Source organism: Coptis chinensis, chromosome 2 (assembly GCF_015680905.1).
Source record: "Coptis chinensis isolate HL-2020 chromosome 2, ASM1568090v1, whole genome shotgun sequence".
In the NCBI taxonomy this organism is placed as follows: domain Eukaryota; kingdom Viridiplantae; phylum Streptophyta; class Magnoliopsida; order Ranunculales; family Ranunculaceae; genus Coptis; species Coptis chinensis.
In genome coordinates this window covers 32,982,579-33,001,872 of record NC_141457.1, presented here as the reverse complement: position 1 = coordinate 33,001,872, position 19,294 = coordinate 32,982,579, and the positions used below count along the sequence as shown (strand labels likewise).

General features: G+C 36.6%; 2 protein-coding genes and 2 long non-coding RNA genes across 6 annotated transcripts; 3 read left to right on the top strand and 1 right to left on the bottom strand.

Moving 5' to 3' along the window:
* Nucleotides 1-630: 630 nt before the first annotated feature.
* LOC147515838 (uncharacterized) lies at nt 631-1,837 on the top strand. Its single transcript, XR_015213526.1, has 3 exons — nt 631-839; nt 1,073-1,155; nt 1,428-1,837. It is a non-coding gene; the product is annotated as an uncharacterized LOC147515838 (long non-coding RNA).
* A 4,710-nt stretch (nt 1,838-6,547) lies between these two features.
* LOC147515837 (uncharacterized) lies at nt 6,548-8,948 on the top strand. The gene is made up of 10 exons (XM_086594511.1): nt 6,548-6,827; nt 6,915-6,999; nt 7,071-7,189; nt 7,285-7,366; nt 7,454-7,589; nt 7,667-7,815; nt 7,891-8,011; nt 8,109-8,291; nt 8,365-8,478; nt 8,587-8,948. Exons 1-9 carry the CDS (start codon nt 6,638-6,640, stop codon nt 8,473-8,475), a joined length of 1,176 nt encoding a protein of 391 aa, XP_086450637.1. The 5' UTR covers nt 6,548-6,637; the 3' UTR covers nt 8,476-8,478; nt 8,587-8,948.
* Nucleotides 8,949-10,775: 1,827 nt separating this feature from the next.
* On the top strand, nt 10,776-13,055 carry LOC147515836 (uncharacterized). Its single transcript, XR_015213525.1, has 3 exons — nt 10,776-11,296; nt 12,210-12,239; nt 12,830-13,055. It is a non-coding gene; the product is annotated as an uncharacterized LOC147515836 (long non-coding RNA).
* Nucleotides 13,056-16,701: 3,646 nt separating this feature from the next.
* LOC147515835 (putative receptor-like serine/threonine-protein kinase At5g57670) lies at nt 16,702-18,626 on the bottom strand. 3 transcript variants are annotated; one of them, XM_086588615.1, is made up of 5 exons: nt 18,536-18,626; nt 18,232-18,440; nt 17,996-18,145; nt 17,708-17,916; nt 16,702-17,233 (listed from the first exon to the last, which is right to left on the bottom strand). In XM_086588615.1, the coding sequence occupies exons 1-4, from the start codon at nt 18,609-18,611 to the stop codon at nt 17,908-17,910; spliced, it is 444 nt and encodes a 147-aa protein (XP_086444741.1). In that variant the 5' UTR covers nt 18,612-18,626; the 3' UTR covers nt 16,702-17,233; nt 17,708-17,907. The 3 variants fall into 3 exon arrangements, with proteins under 3 accessions (XP_086444741.1, XP_086444742.1, XP_086444740.1); XM_086588616.1 differs by having other exon boundaries at nt 17,766-17,916; XM_086588614.1 differs by having other exon boundaries at nt 17,708-18,145.
* Nucleotides 18,627-19,294: the final 668 nt, after the last annotated feature.

Below are 19,294 nucleotides of genomic sequence, written 5' to 3'. Positions count from 1 at the left end.
GTGGCATCCTCCATCACAAAACTTGGTTGAAGTGAATTGTGATGGAGCTACCGCTAAAGGTCGACTCCTAATCTTCACATTGTTCAATTGTAGGTGCCATTCAAGAAATATAGTATACCACATGTCGGGCAATTGTCTCATATGAGAGTGGCAAGATACATAATTTCTGTTTTCACTTTAAGCTCATTTAGATTAGGCAAGATATATGCATCCGCTTTTACTCATCACCTCTTATGGGCCGACCGCTATACCACGAAGTTATGGCAATGGGCTAGCATGGTCTTCAGCTTCACCAAATACTTTAATGACTTCCAAGGACAGATAACAAGGGCTTCAAGCACTCAAGCCCGGCTATTAATGAATTATGGACGATTCTTTGCGCTAAGGGTGAACGAACCCCTTTATTTTGATGATGCTTTTACAATGTCACCAAATGTAAGTTTTAAAACTGATTGTGTATCAACTGTGCATATAAACTAGATTAGGTCATCATGGACCAGATGCTAAAACAAAAACTACCAAGCGATTAATGCGGGGTGGCATCCTCCATCACAAGACTTTGTTAAAGTGAATTGTCTTTGAGCTTACTAAAGGCAAAATACCAAGACTTTTTCCGTGCCGGGATGTCTTAAGAGATTACAAAGATGTAGTCATTGGTACTATGTGAATAGACCTAGACCACACTACCAATGAACTAGCTGAATCTTGAGTGTCATTGAAGGTGTTCGTTGGGGGCTGTCACACAAAGTTGGACTAGATTGTTGGTCAAATCTGACTCGGTGGCTGCACGACAAGGACTTTGAACAAATCTTGCGAAAGATCGTAATTGTCAATAAGAGGTACATTGCGTTCTGGGAAGTGTTATTAGATTATACCATGTTGGCGTTTTATGGGATTTGTTTAGAATGGAGTTGTCCCTCCCTTATAGGCCTCTAAACCCATACCAATTACAGACAAATTCATGGAACAAGAAAATGTGGTTATCATTGCAACTTCGCTCATTACAACTATGTGATCATGTATGTATTATGTATGGTAACAATGCAAAAACTGTGGCAATTTGTTTTTTTAGGAAACCATCTTCCTCTCCTCACTTAGTGCAGCGAAGCTCTACATCAATTTGGCAAACAATGAAGTCAATAATTTCAGAACTCGGTAAGTTTTTTTTAGTCTTTTTAGACAAGTTAGTTAATGCATTGATCCAGAGTTCCATTCTCAGTCATGAATGTGTGGTTACAAATAATTCATGCTATGTATCTTTGCACTTACCAGCCGTTAACAAATCGACTATATTCTATGATACAACGCCTGTTGTTGTTCATAGTTCGAATTACTTAACAACTATTCGTGCCATGTTATTAATGGATGGAACTTGACAAGGTATTTCTCCTACGCATCTCTAATTGCTGCTGTCTTCAATCACCTAGGTGGTCGGTCCAGTAAGTGCTTCCTGTGCCAGCTTTTCCAGGTCGTACGCTGAGAATGGTTCTACTTTCAGCCTTGCCTCAGCATCCCTTGGCTGATTGGCTTAAGAGAACATATATTACAAAAAATTCGAAGAAGGATACTGAAAGAAATGCTGCCTTCAATAAGGCCTCTGACTTTGGGATATTAGCTCATAGTGCTCCAGTGTGGACCCTGACTGCGGTGATAAAGCATACGGTTTCCCATGTACTTTGTTATGTGTCAAAAATCATTGCCTTGGAGCAATGTCGCAGTGTCTGTTTTAACTTGCTAAATTCTCATGTACATGGTTTGTTCTTAACTTCTCAGAATGTCTTCGAGAATGTGTTAAACCTTTTGTATCTCCGGCTATTGTAATCGTATTTTCATTCTTATAAAACACCTGCTTTTACCATGGTTGGGCTGCCTTCCTTTGGTTAATTCCCTATGCACCAAAATCTTTCTTATTAATTGGTTTTGAACTGCAGCTTTGGTTCGCTTACGAAATCTGTCTTACACAGCCCATTTTTTGTTGGCTGGCCAATGCGGACCGCACCTTCAACAAGCTTTTCATGTCTTCATACTATTTCGCATGTTTCCAGTACCTACTGACCTACACTATGTCTGGAAGTTCTTCTCAAACTAACGCACACCCGATAACAACCATTACCTCAGCTGTGCTTATAACATAATGCGCATGCATTTGTTCGTCAATCCACATTTGTTTGCTTCTGCCTTTGCAACGTCGGCTTCCCATGTTACAGAACCACAAGATTTGTTAATTAGCTTGCCATGTTTACCCCCTTTTAGTTTTACAGCCTGATCGAAATCTACATTTGTAGTTGGCGAAACACTTTGTTTTAGATAGTGTACTAAAAAACTAAGACGGTCATTCTTTTGATATCATACCGAGACATCATGTTCGTTAGGGTTGTGTTTCACCTTTTTGTCAGATATCATGTTCCGACTTTTGAGTGGTTCCTATATTAATACACATATCTTAACTTCTTAACGCTTGCACTGCATTACTTCGCCCCCTCCCCTCCAAAATAATCGTTCATTTCCTCTTCCTCTCATTAAATTTTGTTAGCAACTCCTAAAACAGTTTTTAATGGCTTTCGGCCCATGACTTCCCAACTATGTATTGTTACTCCAAGGTCTCCTCACTTACTATAAATACATGGGAGGACTTAGTTCATTACCAGCAAGTTGTTCAGAATTCTATCATCTCTTCTGCGAGGTTCGTTTCTTTTTCCACATACAATGGCAAACGGAAGCACTATTGCAATTTCTTTCAAACTTTTGCTAAATGACATTACCCATCAGGTGGGTTTACCACTACCAATCTATGATGCAGTCTTCAGTTTGGGCCGTTACGAGTCTTGGGTCGATATACAAACTCTCACATTCATCGCTACTAAGAAAAGATGTTTCGGAGATCCATCTATTAGCCAAAATGGATCTGATGAGGTTGCCGCCCGGCGAGCGATCGAATACCTTCGTTCTATCTACCATTTTGATCTTATTGACTTCAACTCAAGGGAACTACGCCAAATGCGACTTCATAATCAACAGCTCCAAGCCGAAACTCAACAACTACAAAACGATAACGTGACCCTCCTTCAACAAATTGCAACTCTCCAAGCACAAAATGACATTCCTAATGTTATCGTCATTAGTGATGATGAGGGAAGCGTTGCTGACGACTCTAACTACGTGCCATCATCGATCGACATGGGGGCATCAAGCGACGCTTGAAGCAAAAAACGTCAATTAATTTCTTCCTACCTATCACTTATTTTGTTTCCCTTTGCTTCCTCACAACTACTTTTGCAACTTGCTTTATCTTATCATGCTTTGTTGATGTTTCGTACATTAGGGAGCGCCATTTATATATCCCATGTTTGAACGAACCTTTGTCATTATCGAATTTAGTTTCTGTTTACGCCATTTTTTACCATTCATTTACTTTGTCATTATTATCTAAGCATCATCAACCAATATATACCTTATACTTACTTAATTACTGCTTGCTGTTTCTATTAAACTACCGGCTATACTTTAGGCAAGATCGACAAAGCCTTTTACCAGTACCAAGCCATAAGTCAGGTTTACAACTAACCATTGCTATTACAATCTAGCCAATTCATTTTTTATTTATTTGTCCTTCAGCTCATAAGTCCAACAAGCATAGCAAATAGTAAATGGTATTTTCATTCAGTTGGAATTGTGGTAGCACACGGTTGAGCAATGTAACCAAGCATCTAAGCAAATCAGTTATCGACTAAAAAATCCCAACTTATCGCCGCTCTCCGATTGCTCTTGAGCGCCAGCAATGTGTGGCACTTGAAATTGGAACCATTGCTAGATTCAATTTAAACGCTGGTTTGCATTGCTACACACAAACGCATGTGTCGAGACAAATCAATCATTATCATTAGCAGGCCGTTAAGGCTGATTAAATTAGGTGTCCTGGGTATCACTACTCACATTATATTCAATTACAATTCTTTTCAAGCAAAAAAAAAAAACTGCTTTGTACATAATCTATAATACATAGTTAGTATTAAAACTTCCGCAATTATGACATTCAAAACATTTTCCATTATTCTTATTTTGACTCGCTTAAGCCTATAGGTATATGTAACTCCCATACTCATCAATTCTCCAACCTTCTACATTTACTTACTTCCTTCCCCTATAAAAAATTACCCTAATTTCCCTTCCAGACCCAAAACTTGGTGTCTATTTCTCATTGCCTCGCCATATAAGTACGACTTCTCTTACCAAAAAAACAGCCCACAGGTTCGGTTTCACTTGCTCTTCAGTTTCCATCATCTAATTTGTATATTGTCATCTATTTTATGTGCCTAATCTTTGGTCATTTCTCATTTATATCTTGCAGCCAAATGGCCAACTTACCTAACAAAGGTCCAGATACAAGCAAGCCACTAACAACATCCTACGAAGCCAACTTTCCAATTTATAAGCCCCAAACCCCACCAGGAATGGCTGGTCTTGACGCAATGATGTATGTTACTGATCGTCTGACCGCGTCACACCTAAATTACCTTAAACTAAAACTTAAGGTTGAAGAGACACCTGCCAAAAACAACAAGATGCCTATCAAAACCTCCTATTATCACGAGTTTTATCCCACTTCCATGGACGACATAGATTAGGTTGTAATACATAACGAGTTCAACTCAATCCTAACTTGCCACCGTTCCCCTTCAATAATAAATATTTTGTCTGTTTAGTTTAACAATTACTGATGATTTCCCCATTCGGAACATTAAATGCATTTAATGTAATTGACCTATTTCCCAGTGCTATCTATCAAATACTGCATGAATTTTAAGTTTTAACCTAATCTACATGACTCCATCCGTATTTTGCTTTCTTCAACATCAACTGATCATCCATGTAACTATATGCCTAACTGCTTTTTTATAATGGGTTGCCACTTATTTTGAACGGTGTGCTATGCCACTTTTTGCCGCAGAAACTGTTGGAAAGAGCCCCCCTTCTATATCAGTTATCCCTTCAAGTTATGCCGTCGTTAGGGTTCACACATACATTGCAATTTTCATACGCAATAATAGGCATGCCTTATATACTTTTACCAGCCATGTTGCAGATGTGATGTGCCCTTAGTTTTACGTTCGATCAACACATTCCCAAACATGCAACAAAAAATAAAAATTATCATGAACTATTAACCTAATACAATAACACAAGATCTAATCATAGTACGGGGCTGCCACCCATTATCTCCAATGTACTCGGCATAGGATTATACAGGACTGCCACCAATATCTCCAACGTACTCGCAAAAGGATTAAAAACAATATTGGCTGCATTGCAAATTAACAAACTTTAAGAAAAAACAACCTTGGAGTCACAATGTCGCAAAAAAAACATTGCTCTCTGAGGCCCTTCACGAGTACATTTTCCGATTAGTACGAAATTCCGAGAAATTTCAGCAAACTTGAATGTGAGGCTGTTGGGGTCACTTTTCTTGCATATCGATTAATTTCTTTTGTCCTTAACAGTTCCCAGCCCTCTTAACATCCCTTAATAATAACCTTCTCGCACTCCCCTTTTTTCTCTACCTCCTCCACAATTCAATTAAACCCCTGCGTCTTCAGTAACCACATCCTCATCAGCGCTGTAACGGATGGGCTCTTCTCCTACTCCCTCATTACGACTTCTCCCAAAGCCTATAAATTTGTTTCGGGTTTTCATATCCACCACATTTGTTCTACTTCTTCATATCAATCAAGTTACAATTCGTGTTGTTACATCAAGAATCGAGGTTTTGTTCTTATTATTAGATATTCCTCACAAATGCCCCATGCTTTATATGTGGATGCGAATGCGGTCTTCTGATACATGGATTATGCAATCTCTTTTTTGTCTAATTCCTTACTGCATGCAAGGCTACTCCCTACTAAATTTATCCTTTCTATTACTAATCCATGTGTTATGCCTTCTCAGTCTACTAATTAAAAGTAGTACTTAACATGATTGCCTTGCTCATCGCTTAATTTAGTTACATACCTTTCCCTATTGGGTTGTTTGTGTTGTTTAAGCTTCCCGTATATTATTCCATAAGTGATGCTACCCATCCAAACCCAGCTGTAAGCCCAGCGAATGGTTCTTTTTAGATGGTTTGGGTTAATAGTTGTAGCATCGCCCTTCCCTGTCGTTTAATCGACACACTTTTTTACACACTGCGCTTTGTTGCTGTTTTGGCTATAATTTATCTTTCTTTTCACCTACGTTCTTTGTTTTTTGGTTATACTATACTGTTTAATTTGGGACTTTACCTACCCTTGACAGCTACAGCTCCCGATGTCGATGCAAAACTATCAAGACCTAGACAAACTTCGTAACGGATCAAACCGCTATAAAGTAAGGGGCCGCATTACAAGGCTGTGGGAATCAGTCCATTTGAAATATCATAACACACTCAGTTTGGAGTTTCTTCTTTTAGATGCAAAGGTAATTACAATACTATGTGTACCATCTATTTGCCACAGCCATAACATAATGGATCGGCGACTTTCTTTGTTTTCACCCCATCATAAAATGTGGTGCTCACATCCATGTCGTTTTATTGAAGAAATATTTTGATGCTTTTCACGCTTTGCTTAAGGATGATGTGTTAAAAGAAGGCAATATCTACACTATGGAGAAATTCGACGTGTGGGCTTCAAAAGATTACCGGCCAGTTGTTAATGATCACAAGATTTTTATTAATCCTGGAACAGTTATCACACCAATTGATGGCGATGGTATCCACATTGCAAGGCATAAATTCAGCTTCTCCCAATTCGACACCCTTTCCGGTGGAATTCACGACAAGACTCACCTTATAGGTAATAGTTTGCTACATGTTTCGATTTCACCTCTTAATAAACTCTTAGGGATTGTATTCTAACATTTATGTCAAAAAAACAATGAAGATGTTATTGGTCTACTTAAGCGAATCGGTGAGATCACAAACAAAAATGGAACTGTTTTTCAAGAGATTGTGCTTATGGATAAAAGGTAACTTGCCGACGTTCATCTCTAATAAGCACTATATATTTCTTTTCTAACATAACTGATCCTATATTCAGTGCCACAGAGTTGACAATTGCTTTATGGGGTGCTTTAACCGAAAAGTTTCCAAATGATCTTTTGACACAAGAAAATGTGATTGTCATTGCCACTTCTCTTAATCCAAAAGTTTTCCAAGGTACATATTTATTCCACCATTGTGTAATCCGTCCATTTTTTTGGGCTTTCCTAAGGGAAATAATGCATATTTCGTGTCTTAATGCTATGTTATAGGCAACTTTTCTCTTTCCTCGCTTAGTAGCACAAAGGTCTACATAGATTTAGACACCCAGGATGTTATCGACTATAAGAACAGGTCAGTGGTCATCTTATTATTCGTCTTTACCATATCACCTACTAATCATGTCATGCGCTACAAAATTTGTCATTCTTAATTATATAGTTTCGGGGATATCAAAGTGCAAATAGCAAAGCAGGATTCATCTACAAAAGAGGGCTTTTCTGAGGATGAACTACTTAGAAACCGTAGGGTTTCACTCGACACTTTAAAGGAGCTGGGACTAGATGAATCCAATAAGGTAACATTCAATCCATTAAACACAACTGTCTTCCATTGCCCAACATTCTATTAAAGGTTATTATGATCATTAAACAGGGAGCAACATACACTTGCAAAGCAACCATAGGATATGTCTTCGACACGAACTGGTATTATACTTCATGTAGCAACAAGAACTGCAACAAGAAGGTTGTTGATCGTGTTTGTCCGGAATGTCACCTTGAAACCATAAACCGCAATGAGAGGTCAATCATTAATCCCTTATCAAATTTTAACTTCTGCCGGAAAAACTTTTTAAAACTTTTATTTGGGGTGTACAGGTACATGCTAAGGATGGATGTGGAAGATTCGTCAGGGGTTACTCAATTTGTTGCATTTGATCGAGAAGCTGAATACCTAATTGAAAAGCCCGTTAAAGAATTGGTGGACTCCTACAAGAAGGCAACGCCCTATAACTTTTCATATCTCCATTTTCGCTTTTTTACACTCAAAAACAGCATTCTCACTAATTTAAATTAAATTATGCTTAAAAATTCAGAAAAATGGCCCACAGATCGTTAAGGATGCATTGCAACAAGTTGCCGGAAGAGAGTACATCTTCCAAGTGAAAATAAATTATTTTAGTCGAAATACCAAGGAAACCCAATCTTTTGTTATCTACAAAATTTTCCCAGCTGCTATGGATGTTGATGCCACACTTACAAAAGAAGTGCTTGATAAGGTATACTTCTGTTCACTTAATTTAAAAAACATTTATGTTTCACCTTCATTAAACTTATTATGGTTAAATACAGGACAAAAAAAATGGAAGCACCAATTTAGAAGATGTGGTTACTGGAAAAGAGGTTTCAAGCCAACATATGGAATCTGAACTCCACCAAGCAAAAAAATCAAGGGTTCAGTAGTGGGTCAGCACTTATTAAACCCTTTGGTCCATTCCATTACATTTTTTTTTTAGTTATTCATTTAGAAACGAATCATCATCAAATCACATTAGTGTGTTCTCCCTTATGCAGGACGTGTCCTAGGCAACTACCCAATGCTATCAATTTCTTCCTGCTTCATAGTTTGGCCTTTTGTGCTTCGGAGTTGGAGCACATTTTGCTTTAGTCATTTGCTTTTCAGTTTACTATTTGCTCGCAACGTCTACATTTACAGTTTTCTTTCTGTTTAGAACGTTCAGTTTTATGCGTGTTTTCAAACTTTCTGTTTTGAATGTCGTGTTGGCTTTATTCATTTAACTTTAACACGATAATGAATTATGATTGGTTAAATTTTTCTAGCAAAGGGTACCTTTTCCTGTGTATATTTTACTTTGATGTGCATATGGGTTCTGCTCATTGATGTTTCTACGCTTCCATACCCCCCCCCCCCACCACAGTCACATTGATTGAATTGAAGTGGATTTGAAGTGGTGGAGATCTTCTACTTTGATGTACTTGACGTAGGATTCAATTGAAGGCAACACCCTACGTTTCTTCTACTTTGATGTGCTTGAATTAAAGTGGCTTTTGAGGTGGTGGCACTAATTTTTCACTGTAAGTTAATTTTTTCCCTTTGATAGTAAAATCGTGTTAATTTGAGCCGATTTTGATAACCTTTGGCTTCATAACTATAGATTTCGGTTGTGTTTGTAATATATTGAAATGCCATGGAAGTTAAACTGAAGGTCTCACGAAGATGGTGTTTTATTGTTCGGTGTGTGTGAATGTGCTGGTGGTGTTGTGTGTTTGTCTTTGCCGGGTATGTAACTGTGGTGTTGCGTGTGTGCTGCAGGTGGCAGGTGGTGGTAGTGTGGTCGTGCTGGCCGGTAGTAGTAGTGTGGTGAGTGTGTGTTGGTTGGTTTTTGTGTGTGTGGTGGTCATGTGCGGTGGGAGGTCGTGTAGTGCTGCTGGTGTCTACTACTTGGTGTAGGTGGTGCTGGTGAGTGGTGATGTGTCTACTACGAAGTGGTGTAGGTGCTGCTGGTGCAATCGTGTTGGTAGCAGGTGGTTTAGTGGTGTAGTGTTTGGTGTGTGTGGATTGATGTCTGCTGCTGCTGCCTCATGCATGCTACCTCCTGCTGATGCTGATGTTGATGATGATGATCGATCGATGTCGATGTCGCCATACTGATGCAGATGTCTTGATCACGGATCTTTCTTCGCATTAATTCGGAAATTTATTTGCATATAATGCATCTTATATGCATATAATCTTAAATACCTTGAATATTTGTTTCTTGGCCTCTACTCTTATCCTTATTTGCATTTCGTGTACAAGCTGATGGAGTCATAGTCGCTACACCCACCGAGAGTACAAACTTACTCTACGTACCAGGAGGTTCTATGGTCACCTTTTCGTTCTCCTTCACCTTAGTTGAAAGTGTTTTTTTCTTCTTCTTTTTCCTGATTTAAGTTACTTTACTTTGTAATGTTCTCGACTTTTAAAATCGAAAAATCCCAAAGTGTTTCTCTAAATAGCGGGTGAATATTTTGCAAGAGATGTAAGTGCATGCTCTTTTCATCATGTCAATGTGAATTGGGAATGACCGTTTTCTCATAAAACTAAGCTGTTTTTTTCCCTTTGTCCTTAGTTAGGAAAGACGCGTCTTTTCTTATAACTTCATGATTTGATAAATCACTTATGTTAACCGATAGTTAACTATTTTGATATTCCCGCTCCATGTAGACTTGGATTTTGTCTTTTATTATGTTATTTCTGCAAGTAAAATGGATATAGTTGCATTCATATCCCTAATGAACATAAATTTAATGTCTATCAATGTAAATATATTCTTCGAATGAATGACGTGTTTTGGAGATCTACTTGGTTAACTTTGCAAATAACAATGTTAAACATAAAGAAAATAACTATATTCTTTTGCTTTGATTTTCCAAACCTGATGACTTCGGTCTCATAGGCTTCCCCATTACTTTCATTTGCTATTTTTACTTGGTATCATTTTAAGACGAGATGATTTGTTGCGGGTTCCATCTATAGACCATAGTTTACTTTGATTATGTGCCTTTTTTGCGTATGGATTTAGATTTCGCCTACTTGATAGATGTGACGTATCTAATCACACTTATTTTTAAATTCAGGTGCATCCAAATGTTCCGTGTATCTTTGTTTTACACCAATCTGCCCACACTCTTTATCATTTAGACTGTTATACTTCCTCGATTCTGCCCAAATTGAACTAAAGCTGAATTTGATCTTTATGTGACTCATGAAAAGAAAAAGTACAAAAGTTTCATTACATGATCCAGTAATGAAGTGATATTACTGAAGTCTTTCTTTAATATTGAGAGTTGAGATGATGTTCTTACGCTTGACCAAGTATAATGTTATTGTTAGAGAAAACCTTTTTACTTTCGACTCTTACATCTAAAGCTCTAGCCTTCTAACCCTTAAGGTAATTGTTGTGCATTCTCTGATTTTCATGAACTTTATAAGTTGAATTTTCAACAAAGGACATTCTATCTAAAACAGGTAGACTTCGAGTGCATATTGTTCTTTTGCCAATTGTATAAACTGTACACTTACTTGCCATGAACTATAGTTGCATGATTCAAATTTAAAACGTCTAAAGAGTGGTTGAGCATAAAGGAGTTTAACCAAACTTTGGTTTTTCCTGTAGGCAATAAAGCCTAGAGAGGAAGGATCATCGCCCAATTGTCTAAGCTATGTTTCGAGACTTCATCCAATTGCCGCACCACTGCTGAAATTGTGCAATTTTCAAAGGTATATTGAGATTATGTAATTGTTGGGTTATCGTCTTCATCCTTTTGCATCAAATAGAATAATGAATTGTGAACAATCATTAGGCAACAATTAGGCACTTCATTTCTTTTACTAAATAAGTGAATATTGTCCTTCGTCAGGTTATTGGCTCTCGCTATGTTGCTCATAATTCGTTGTAGTTTGGCCTACTTTTTCAAATAAGATATTATTCCCTTTACAAATAATTCTTTCTCATTTATTCCTCTCACCATATTGCATTTTTCCTTCTCCTAAGTCCAATCTCTTCATTTTTTATTTTTTATTTATTGTATTAATTCAATGGTGACCGTGTTTGAATTGATTTCTTATCTCATTATTCGCTTGGTTTTTGCTGACTTTGCCTTTTCTGATTGACCGATCATTTCTAAAATTAACTTTTTTTAATCTTCGTTGCACGTCCTAATTTTTTTTAAAAATATATGGTTTATTATTTTGGCAAGATATATGTAGGAAGTGTCAGTGGCTTTATACGTGTTGTTAATATACAATAATTTCTAAGAGGTAATGAATGGCTTTATATTAGTTTTGAGCTCACGACAAACTTTCCTTGGATGAAAGAGTGTCATTTCCCGATGAGCAAAAAATAAGTGTCATTCAATGTTTTAAGTATATAGAAAACACAACTTTATCTGTGTAAGCAATGGTTGGACACTTTTTAAAATGTAAAGTAGGTAGATGATGGCCTTATTTGGGTGCACATCACTCATATGTGAAGCAAGAAATCATTTTTACTTTGACTAAAACTTTTTGTAAAGAAGAGGTAATAATGATTCAAATTTATCATTGATCTATCTGTAGGAATGACAGTAGCTTTTGAATGTTTTCCAATTGATCCTTGAACTGATCGTTTACTATAATACATGTCGTTTTGTAGAGACCACTTCGCTTGGATTATTAGTTCCCCGTATGTATTCAACATCACAACGCGTTTATATCCTTTGATCATCTGCTAATTGTGTTCAACATCTAATATCTTTGCAAGTGATTATTTCTTCAACGATTTGTTACTGAATTTATATCACTTTTAGGTAAGACCTAAGCCAATTTAGTCTCCCGTATATTAAGACCATTATCTTGCCTACTTTGTGTTAAATTATTCTGCCTGAACTAATTAAGCCATAATATTATGTGTATATCCCAATCACTAGAGGCATTCATTTTTAGATTGGATGGGTCTTATGGCTGAGATTAACAGTTCAAGTATTTGATGCAACATATTGTCGTTGTAACATTTGCATGATAGGATTTATTAGGGATTTTCAATATGGGTGTTAAGGGGTGTGGCCTGCAATTGTTGTCACGTTGGGAAACCCTTCTTCTCCATATCTGACTTAATCATTTAATTGGACAGCTAGGAAAGCTAGAATGTATCGGGTGTGATCATCTTTTTCCTTCTTATTATACATTTTTCTAATATGAAATTATGCATTTGCATGCATAGTTCTTCTTTACTAGCTCTAATTAATTTTGTTGAGGATACATATGTATTTGTAGGTTTATGAGTCTTGGATTTGGATCTTTGGATTAATTTTGCAAATAATTATTGGGTAAGCGGAATTGTAGACAAGTCATTCACTCTCACGTCTCTGCTCCTCTTTGCACAATGAGTTGAACTTGACTAATTGGTAAGATTATCAACAAAGTTATGATGTGCACCACTGAAATAATACTTGAATATTATTTGGTCCATGATTTATTCTTCGAATTTTATTGAAATGTACAAGTAACTAATTAATTCTATGTTTTGTGTCGAGTTTCATCCTGGGTCGAGGTCTTTAAAACTACTCCTCAAAAATGTCATGCCTATCTTCAACTTGAGATCTCACAAGTCCGTGAAAGGATGTGGCAGCAATGGATCCTTTACATCATACATTGGAGAAGCTTAAATAGTCATTATTTTTGAATATATGTCGTTTTAATGACTTAGGTTCCCCTAGAAAAGGGGTTAATATTTTTGTCCAAGGGATTTCTGGAGTTATCCTTGCATTCCCAGAGGATCAGATCACTATAATGATATGTATACGTAAAAATTAATACGCATGGGTCTATTGAGTTCAAGTCATCAAACGCTTATGCAGAAAAGGAAGAAGCAAGGCTACAAGCCCTTGCTGAAAAGAAAGTCTTTAATTAATCCCACCATTGATAAGTGCATCAAGACATTGGAAGTGCTCTAATAAGACCTAACTAACAATTGAGCAGCTGCGAGATTAAATTAACCACCCACCTAAAGAGACCCATATCCATCCCCATGTATCCCAAATTCCAACTACTAACAAATCCAAGAATTTCCACACAAGCCACAATTCCTCTCAAATGTTTTCGACAACCGTCATAAAAATATCACTAAGACACCTATCTCAACGGTAACAAAGCCGTCAAGATTGATAAAAAACAAGCGTCATAATATGTTTTAGTAGTGGAAAATCTTAAGTTCCCCCTAGAAAAAGGGGTTAATATTTTTGTACAAGGGATTTCTAGAGTTATTTATGGCTCCTGTTATGGTAAAAAACGCCCAAAGTTTTCCACCAAAAAGATCTCTTATAACACATAATCCCTGTTGTGTATGTACATTATCAGGGCATACTGAATATGTATCTCTTATAACACATAAGCCCTCCAACTCCACCAACACTAATGCAAATGCCAATGCCTCCAGCTCCACAACACCAATGTCAATTCCAACAACACCAATGCCCATGCCTCCAAATCCAACAACACCAATGCCAATGCCAACGCCTCTAACTCCAACAACACCAATGGCAACGCCAACGCCAACGCCTCCAACTCCACCAACACCAATGCCAACTCCAATGCCACCAGCCCTACTCCCTCACCTCCCACGGGTTGCCCAAGAGATACTCTAAAGCTAGGTGTTTGTGCCAACTTGCTTGGTGGATTGGTTGTTGTTGTAATAGGTACTCCTGCTAACAGCCCTTGCTGCTCTCTCATCCAAGGGCTTGCTGACCTTGATGTGGCTCTGTGCCATCAAAATTTTACACATGATACTGGAGAACTACTGATCAAGTTATTATATTAACGTCACTATAGGGGAATTTTTTATTCTTCGACGCTCCTATTTTCATCGAGCTGCCTACTTATCAATTTTTATTTTTCGGCTCTATAGGAGAATTTCCTATTCTTCGACACTCCTATTTTCATCAAGCTATCCACTTATCGATTTTTTTTCTCATCACAATAAATAGTAAATGCATGTAGAATTTTAAATCACATTATCTATGATGTTTCTTTATGGAATCCGTGCCGAAGGCACGGGCATTAACTAGTACATCAACATGGTACGTCATCAATTTTTACTTATAATTTCAACTTAATGACACATTTTCATTAATAATTTTGGCTTAAGGACAAATTGGGCTGATGTCATCATAGAAATTCAAATTTACATATGAAAATTTAAATTTACACAATTTTCTTTATCTTTATGTAAATTTACATTTTCATATAGTATTTTACATATGCAAATTTTAAATTTGTATATGAAAAATTAAATTTGTATATGTAAATTTAAATTTGAATTGTTGTCGTCATCCCGTGTTTTTGGACTTAGGGAGAAATTAAAATTCAAGTGGACTTGTGGCAAAAAAAAATAGAAAAAGGTAAAAACAATTTCGGCATGGGTTATACCTAGTCTCTACACTATACTAGCCATTTGGCCCAGCCTATGGCCGGACTTGCTACATAGATAGCTAATGACTCAAAAGCCTAAAGTCCACTTAAATAAATAATATATATATATATATATATATATATATATATATATATATATATATATATATATTTGATAGCTAATGATTCATTGCATACTTTGTTTGAAGAGTTTATGTTTTTCTTTTCTTTTTTAAGAGATTGCAAGCTCTCAAACCATGATCTAGTACGTGTAATGCATACATTTTTTATGGCTGATGCATCAACAGTAGTGAAAGACAAATCGATGTTAATTTCAAATCTAGATAAATATCATGATATAGGTGACAATGAATGTTTGTTTGTACACTATATTGCACTATTTGCATTATTGAAGTATTGAGACAAATAATAATTATCACAACAAAAATGTAATTTATTTAGATTTCCAAGTCAATCTGATCATTCAGGTTACCTGCTTTGGAGATTGACATTTGCTTCATCAATTCCTTGTACTTAGGACTACTTCAGGAAACTATTATACATGATAGCTAAATTCTATAGTATTTCGAAGTAGATACAACTTTAAGAGCTTGTCTTTGAGGCAGTTATTTTCGGGACCGGGTTGGGCTAAGATAAGTCACATTTGCACCACACAAATATTTGCCATCTGAATATAATTGTAGTTGTGATATTATTCTCTAGTCACTTGGAAGGGTATGTTGTTATGAATACCGTCTCATTTATCTATAGGCATGTCAGAAAATTAGAGTCAGAGGCCGTTTGGTTTTTTAGCCTCTGAATGCAATGTGCTTCTCATTTATTTGTGGGCGTGTCTGAAATTTAGAGTTAATGACCAGTTTGGTTTTTTTTAGCTTTTGAATGCTGAAATCTGAATGTGCCCTCTCCTACCTCCGAAAGCCTCTGAATGCAAAGCTCTCAATGTTGTAAACATGTTTGTTTTGTTTATGAAAAAAAATGGTCGGGCAAATGGTGATTATTTGAAGTGTAAATTTTCACAAGTTGTGAACTTGTGATGCGTTTGGCATATTTCCAATGTTTCTGAAATCTTTATATCAACAGCCTATTGTATATCAATCATCTTTATGGGTTTTGAGCGCGGGTAATTTAGGAAAATGTATAACATCTTTGCATCCTCAAAACATGTACATCGTCAGGTCTCATTAAACTAAAGCATATTGACTTAACAATATAGGGAGCTTCAATAATTCTCAATCAATATGAGGAGGCCTACTGCCTGCAAGTCTGCAACCCTTTGTCATCGATATAATAACGAATCCACTTCTTCTGCCACATAATTTCTCAGAACGAAGACCATTAGTTTCCGAGTAATGAACTCTAATCCTCACTTAAATGCATGTTACGTAATACTTGTGTCATTATGTATCTGCTTTTATCTGAACTCTGAAGTGAAACACATTAAGCTATTGAGAATAACATATCCGACAGTCTCTGGTGCTTGCATCACCTTGTTATGGCATATAATTAAGTCTTAATCCATAGTTGAACTTAAGTACCAAACAACCTTTATCATGAGTTGTTCCGTCTAGAAACACGCATGAGTACATGCAGTCAAAATTCCTAGATGGAAAAGAAAGTACTATCTACTATCTTATAGAATACCCTAATCGCTGCTAATCAACGCGACTTAAGGGTCATGGTAGTGCATCAGTAAACAAATCAAGGTTGCTCATATGAAATATAAAAACAGAAACATGTATCAACTTTAGTGACTTCACAGCACTAATATCCGATCAAATTCAATGAAAAAGACCATCTTATGGTACATCTCTACCATGGGATGTGCTGCAAAGGTGTGAGTGTGACAGGCAGGCCAAAAAATGGGTAAAACTACAGGTTTTCTTATTACAACTATATTGAGCATATCCCTATTAATACGTGAAAAAAATCTAGAAGACAAACCAAAATTGTACGTGTAGGTAGGAAGTTGAAGACATCGATGGAATTCAATGTGATATTGACTGCATTTGCATGTATGTGATGAAAGATTGAAATCAAGGAGAGACCCTTTCTTAACGATGACAACTCCGAATCTTGTTCATCGTTCTCCATCGGTTTCTGCTTGTCGAAGATGTTGTTTGTTGGGAGCCCAAAGCAAATACCGTAATTTGGAACCCCATATTTCTGGCTACATGCTTGAATCTTCCCCATTCTTTTTCTTTGCCATACTCTGATCCCTTTCAAACTGATATCCTCCACTTTTGTATGTTTCTGAACAGGCAAGTTACAAATTAGAATTGATCCCATTGAAAATAAATAGTTACCTAAGAATTGAGATACTTTTTAAGTTTTTAACTTATAAGAAGTGGCAATACTTGCAAATACATATACATACATATTCACCTATAAATATACTTTTGTCAGAATAAAGATAATGTTAATGAAGTCAAAGGAATAACCATCTCCATCTTTTTGTAGTGTATCATTTGTCACATAATACCTATAACTATTAACATAGATATTCTTCTTCACATTTCAGGAACATAAGAACCACTCTAAATCATTGCCTCCTAGATAAAAGGTATAATCATGCCTCCTATCTTCTTTGAAGAACAAAATATAGAGACTTAATTACCCCACACTAAGTAACATCTAGTACTCTGGTTTAAAGACAACGCTGGAAATGGTTTCAATAACTGAGCCTAAAGGCTACAACTAAAGTATCATTACTGATTTTTCACTTACCAAATGTGTATCAGCAATCAGCAAGCATGTATCTCCAATCAAAACAGATTGAACATACCTCACCACCAACAGCAAATGCAGAACCATCAGTGCTAAAAGTCATTGCTAACTGTTGTCCAACATCTTCCAACTGGGTCAACATCTTCTCAGAAGACTTTAGGTCCACTTGATGTTTTTCAGAGGACTCTGGGACGTCCCACTCAAACCATCTATATGAAAATCACATAATAAAAGTGTTGAAAACCTTGGTCAAAGTAAAGAATCATTGTATGAAAAAAAATCCTTCACCTCATTCATTGATGGACACCATAATGAGGATTGCCTTATACAGTATGAAGTTGTTAGGACCAGTCTACGCATCTCATCCACGTCGTAGTTACTTTCAAGTTTTGAATCTGCTAGCGCCTCAATGTTTACAGACTCAATAAGAGGTTTTTCCTAAATAAACATTGTATACTTCAAGTTTAGTTACTAATGAAGTTAGCTGAAACATATTTAAGAGTTAGTTGTTGGCGTGTTCATACCCAAAACATAAGACTTTGCTTAGACATGTCTATAGGCCTTCTCCCAGTTATTATCTCTAGTAGAAGAACACCAAACGCGAAAACATCTGTTTTCTCATCCACAATACCATGCATGAAATACTCCGGTGCCAAGTAACCAAATGTACCCTCAATAGGAATTACATAGTGGTGAGTCCATTGCTTGGGAAGCCATTTTGCAAGTCCAAAATCTGTAATTTGCACAGGGCATAACAGCGTAAAGATGAAGTAGTTTATAATAGATGATCGCATTTTCCATGAAGCAGTTTCTTTTCAGCTATTTCACCTGTGGTTCGAAATCTGGCCCAAGAAGCACATTGGACGCCTTTATATCCCAATGAATTATCCTGCGTTTGCAACATTTATAACGATAATGCCACTCCAGCAATCTTGTATCTAACTGGCCACTCCAGCATATTGCAGTCTTTGCCTAAAAGGGGCCAAATAAGGATCAATATTACAAAACAGAGGAAGATCTTAAATTAAGGGAAAAATAGTCGAGAGATCCTCACCATATAATGCTGATGACAAGTTTCCATTTGGAGAAAATTCGAAAATCAAATGAAGCCCATTCTCAAAGCAGCAGCCAATTAAGCATGTTGTATTAGGATTGCAAACATGGCCTAATACACCCAGTTCCATTAGAAATTCTTTCTGCTTATTTTCATCAGTGTTGTCCTTTGCCAGTCTCTTAACCGCTATTGTTCTCCCATCACATAAATCACCTCTCAGATACCATTGATATCCTCCTCGTCCCACGATATTATCTGCAAAAAGCAATTCTTTGGACATAAGAATGAAGAAGAACTTAAATAAGAGTTGTGTCTTTGACATATCTCTCTCTCACTAAGAATCATATATTGTTCATGATAACTGGTACCAATAGAAATATAGAAAAATAATTATCATTATTTGGATAAACCCATAGTAGTGGTGAAATTTTGAAAGCTTTAGACTGGTTAAGACCAAAAAAGCAAAATTTGCACGATGATTGTTCACCTTGGTGAAAGTGATTTGTAGCATTTGAGATCTCCTCATAGCTGGA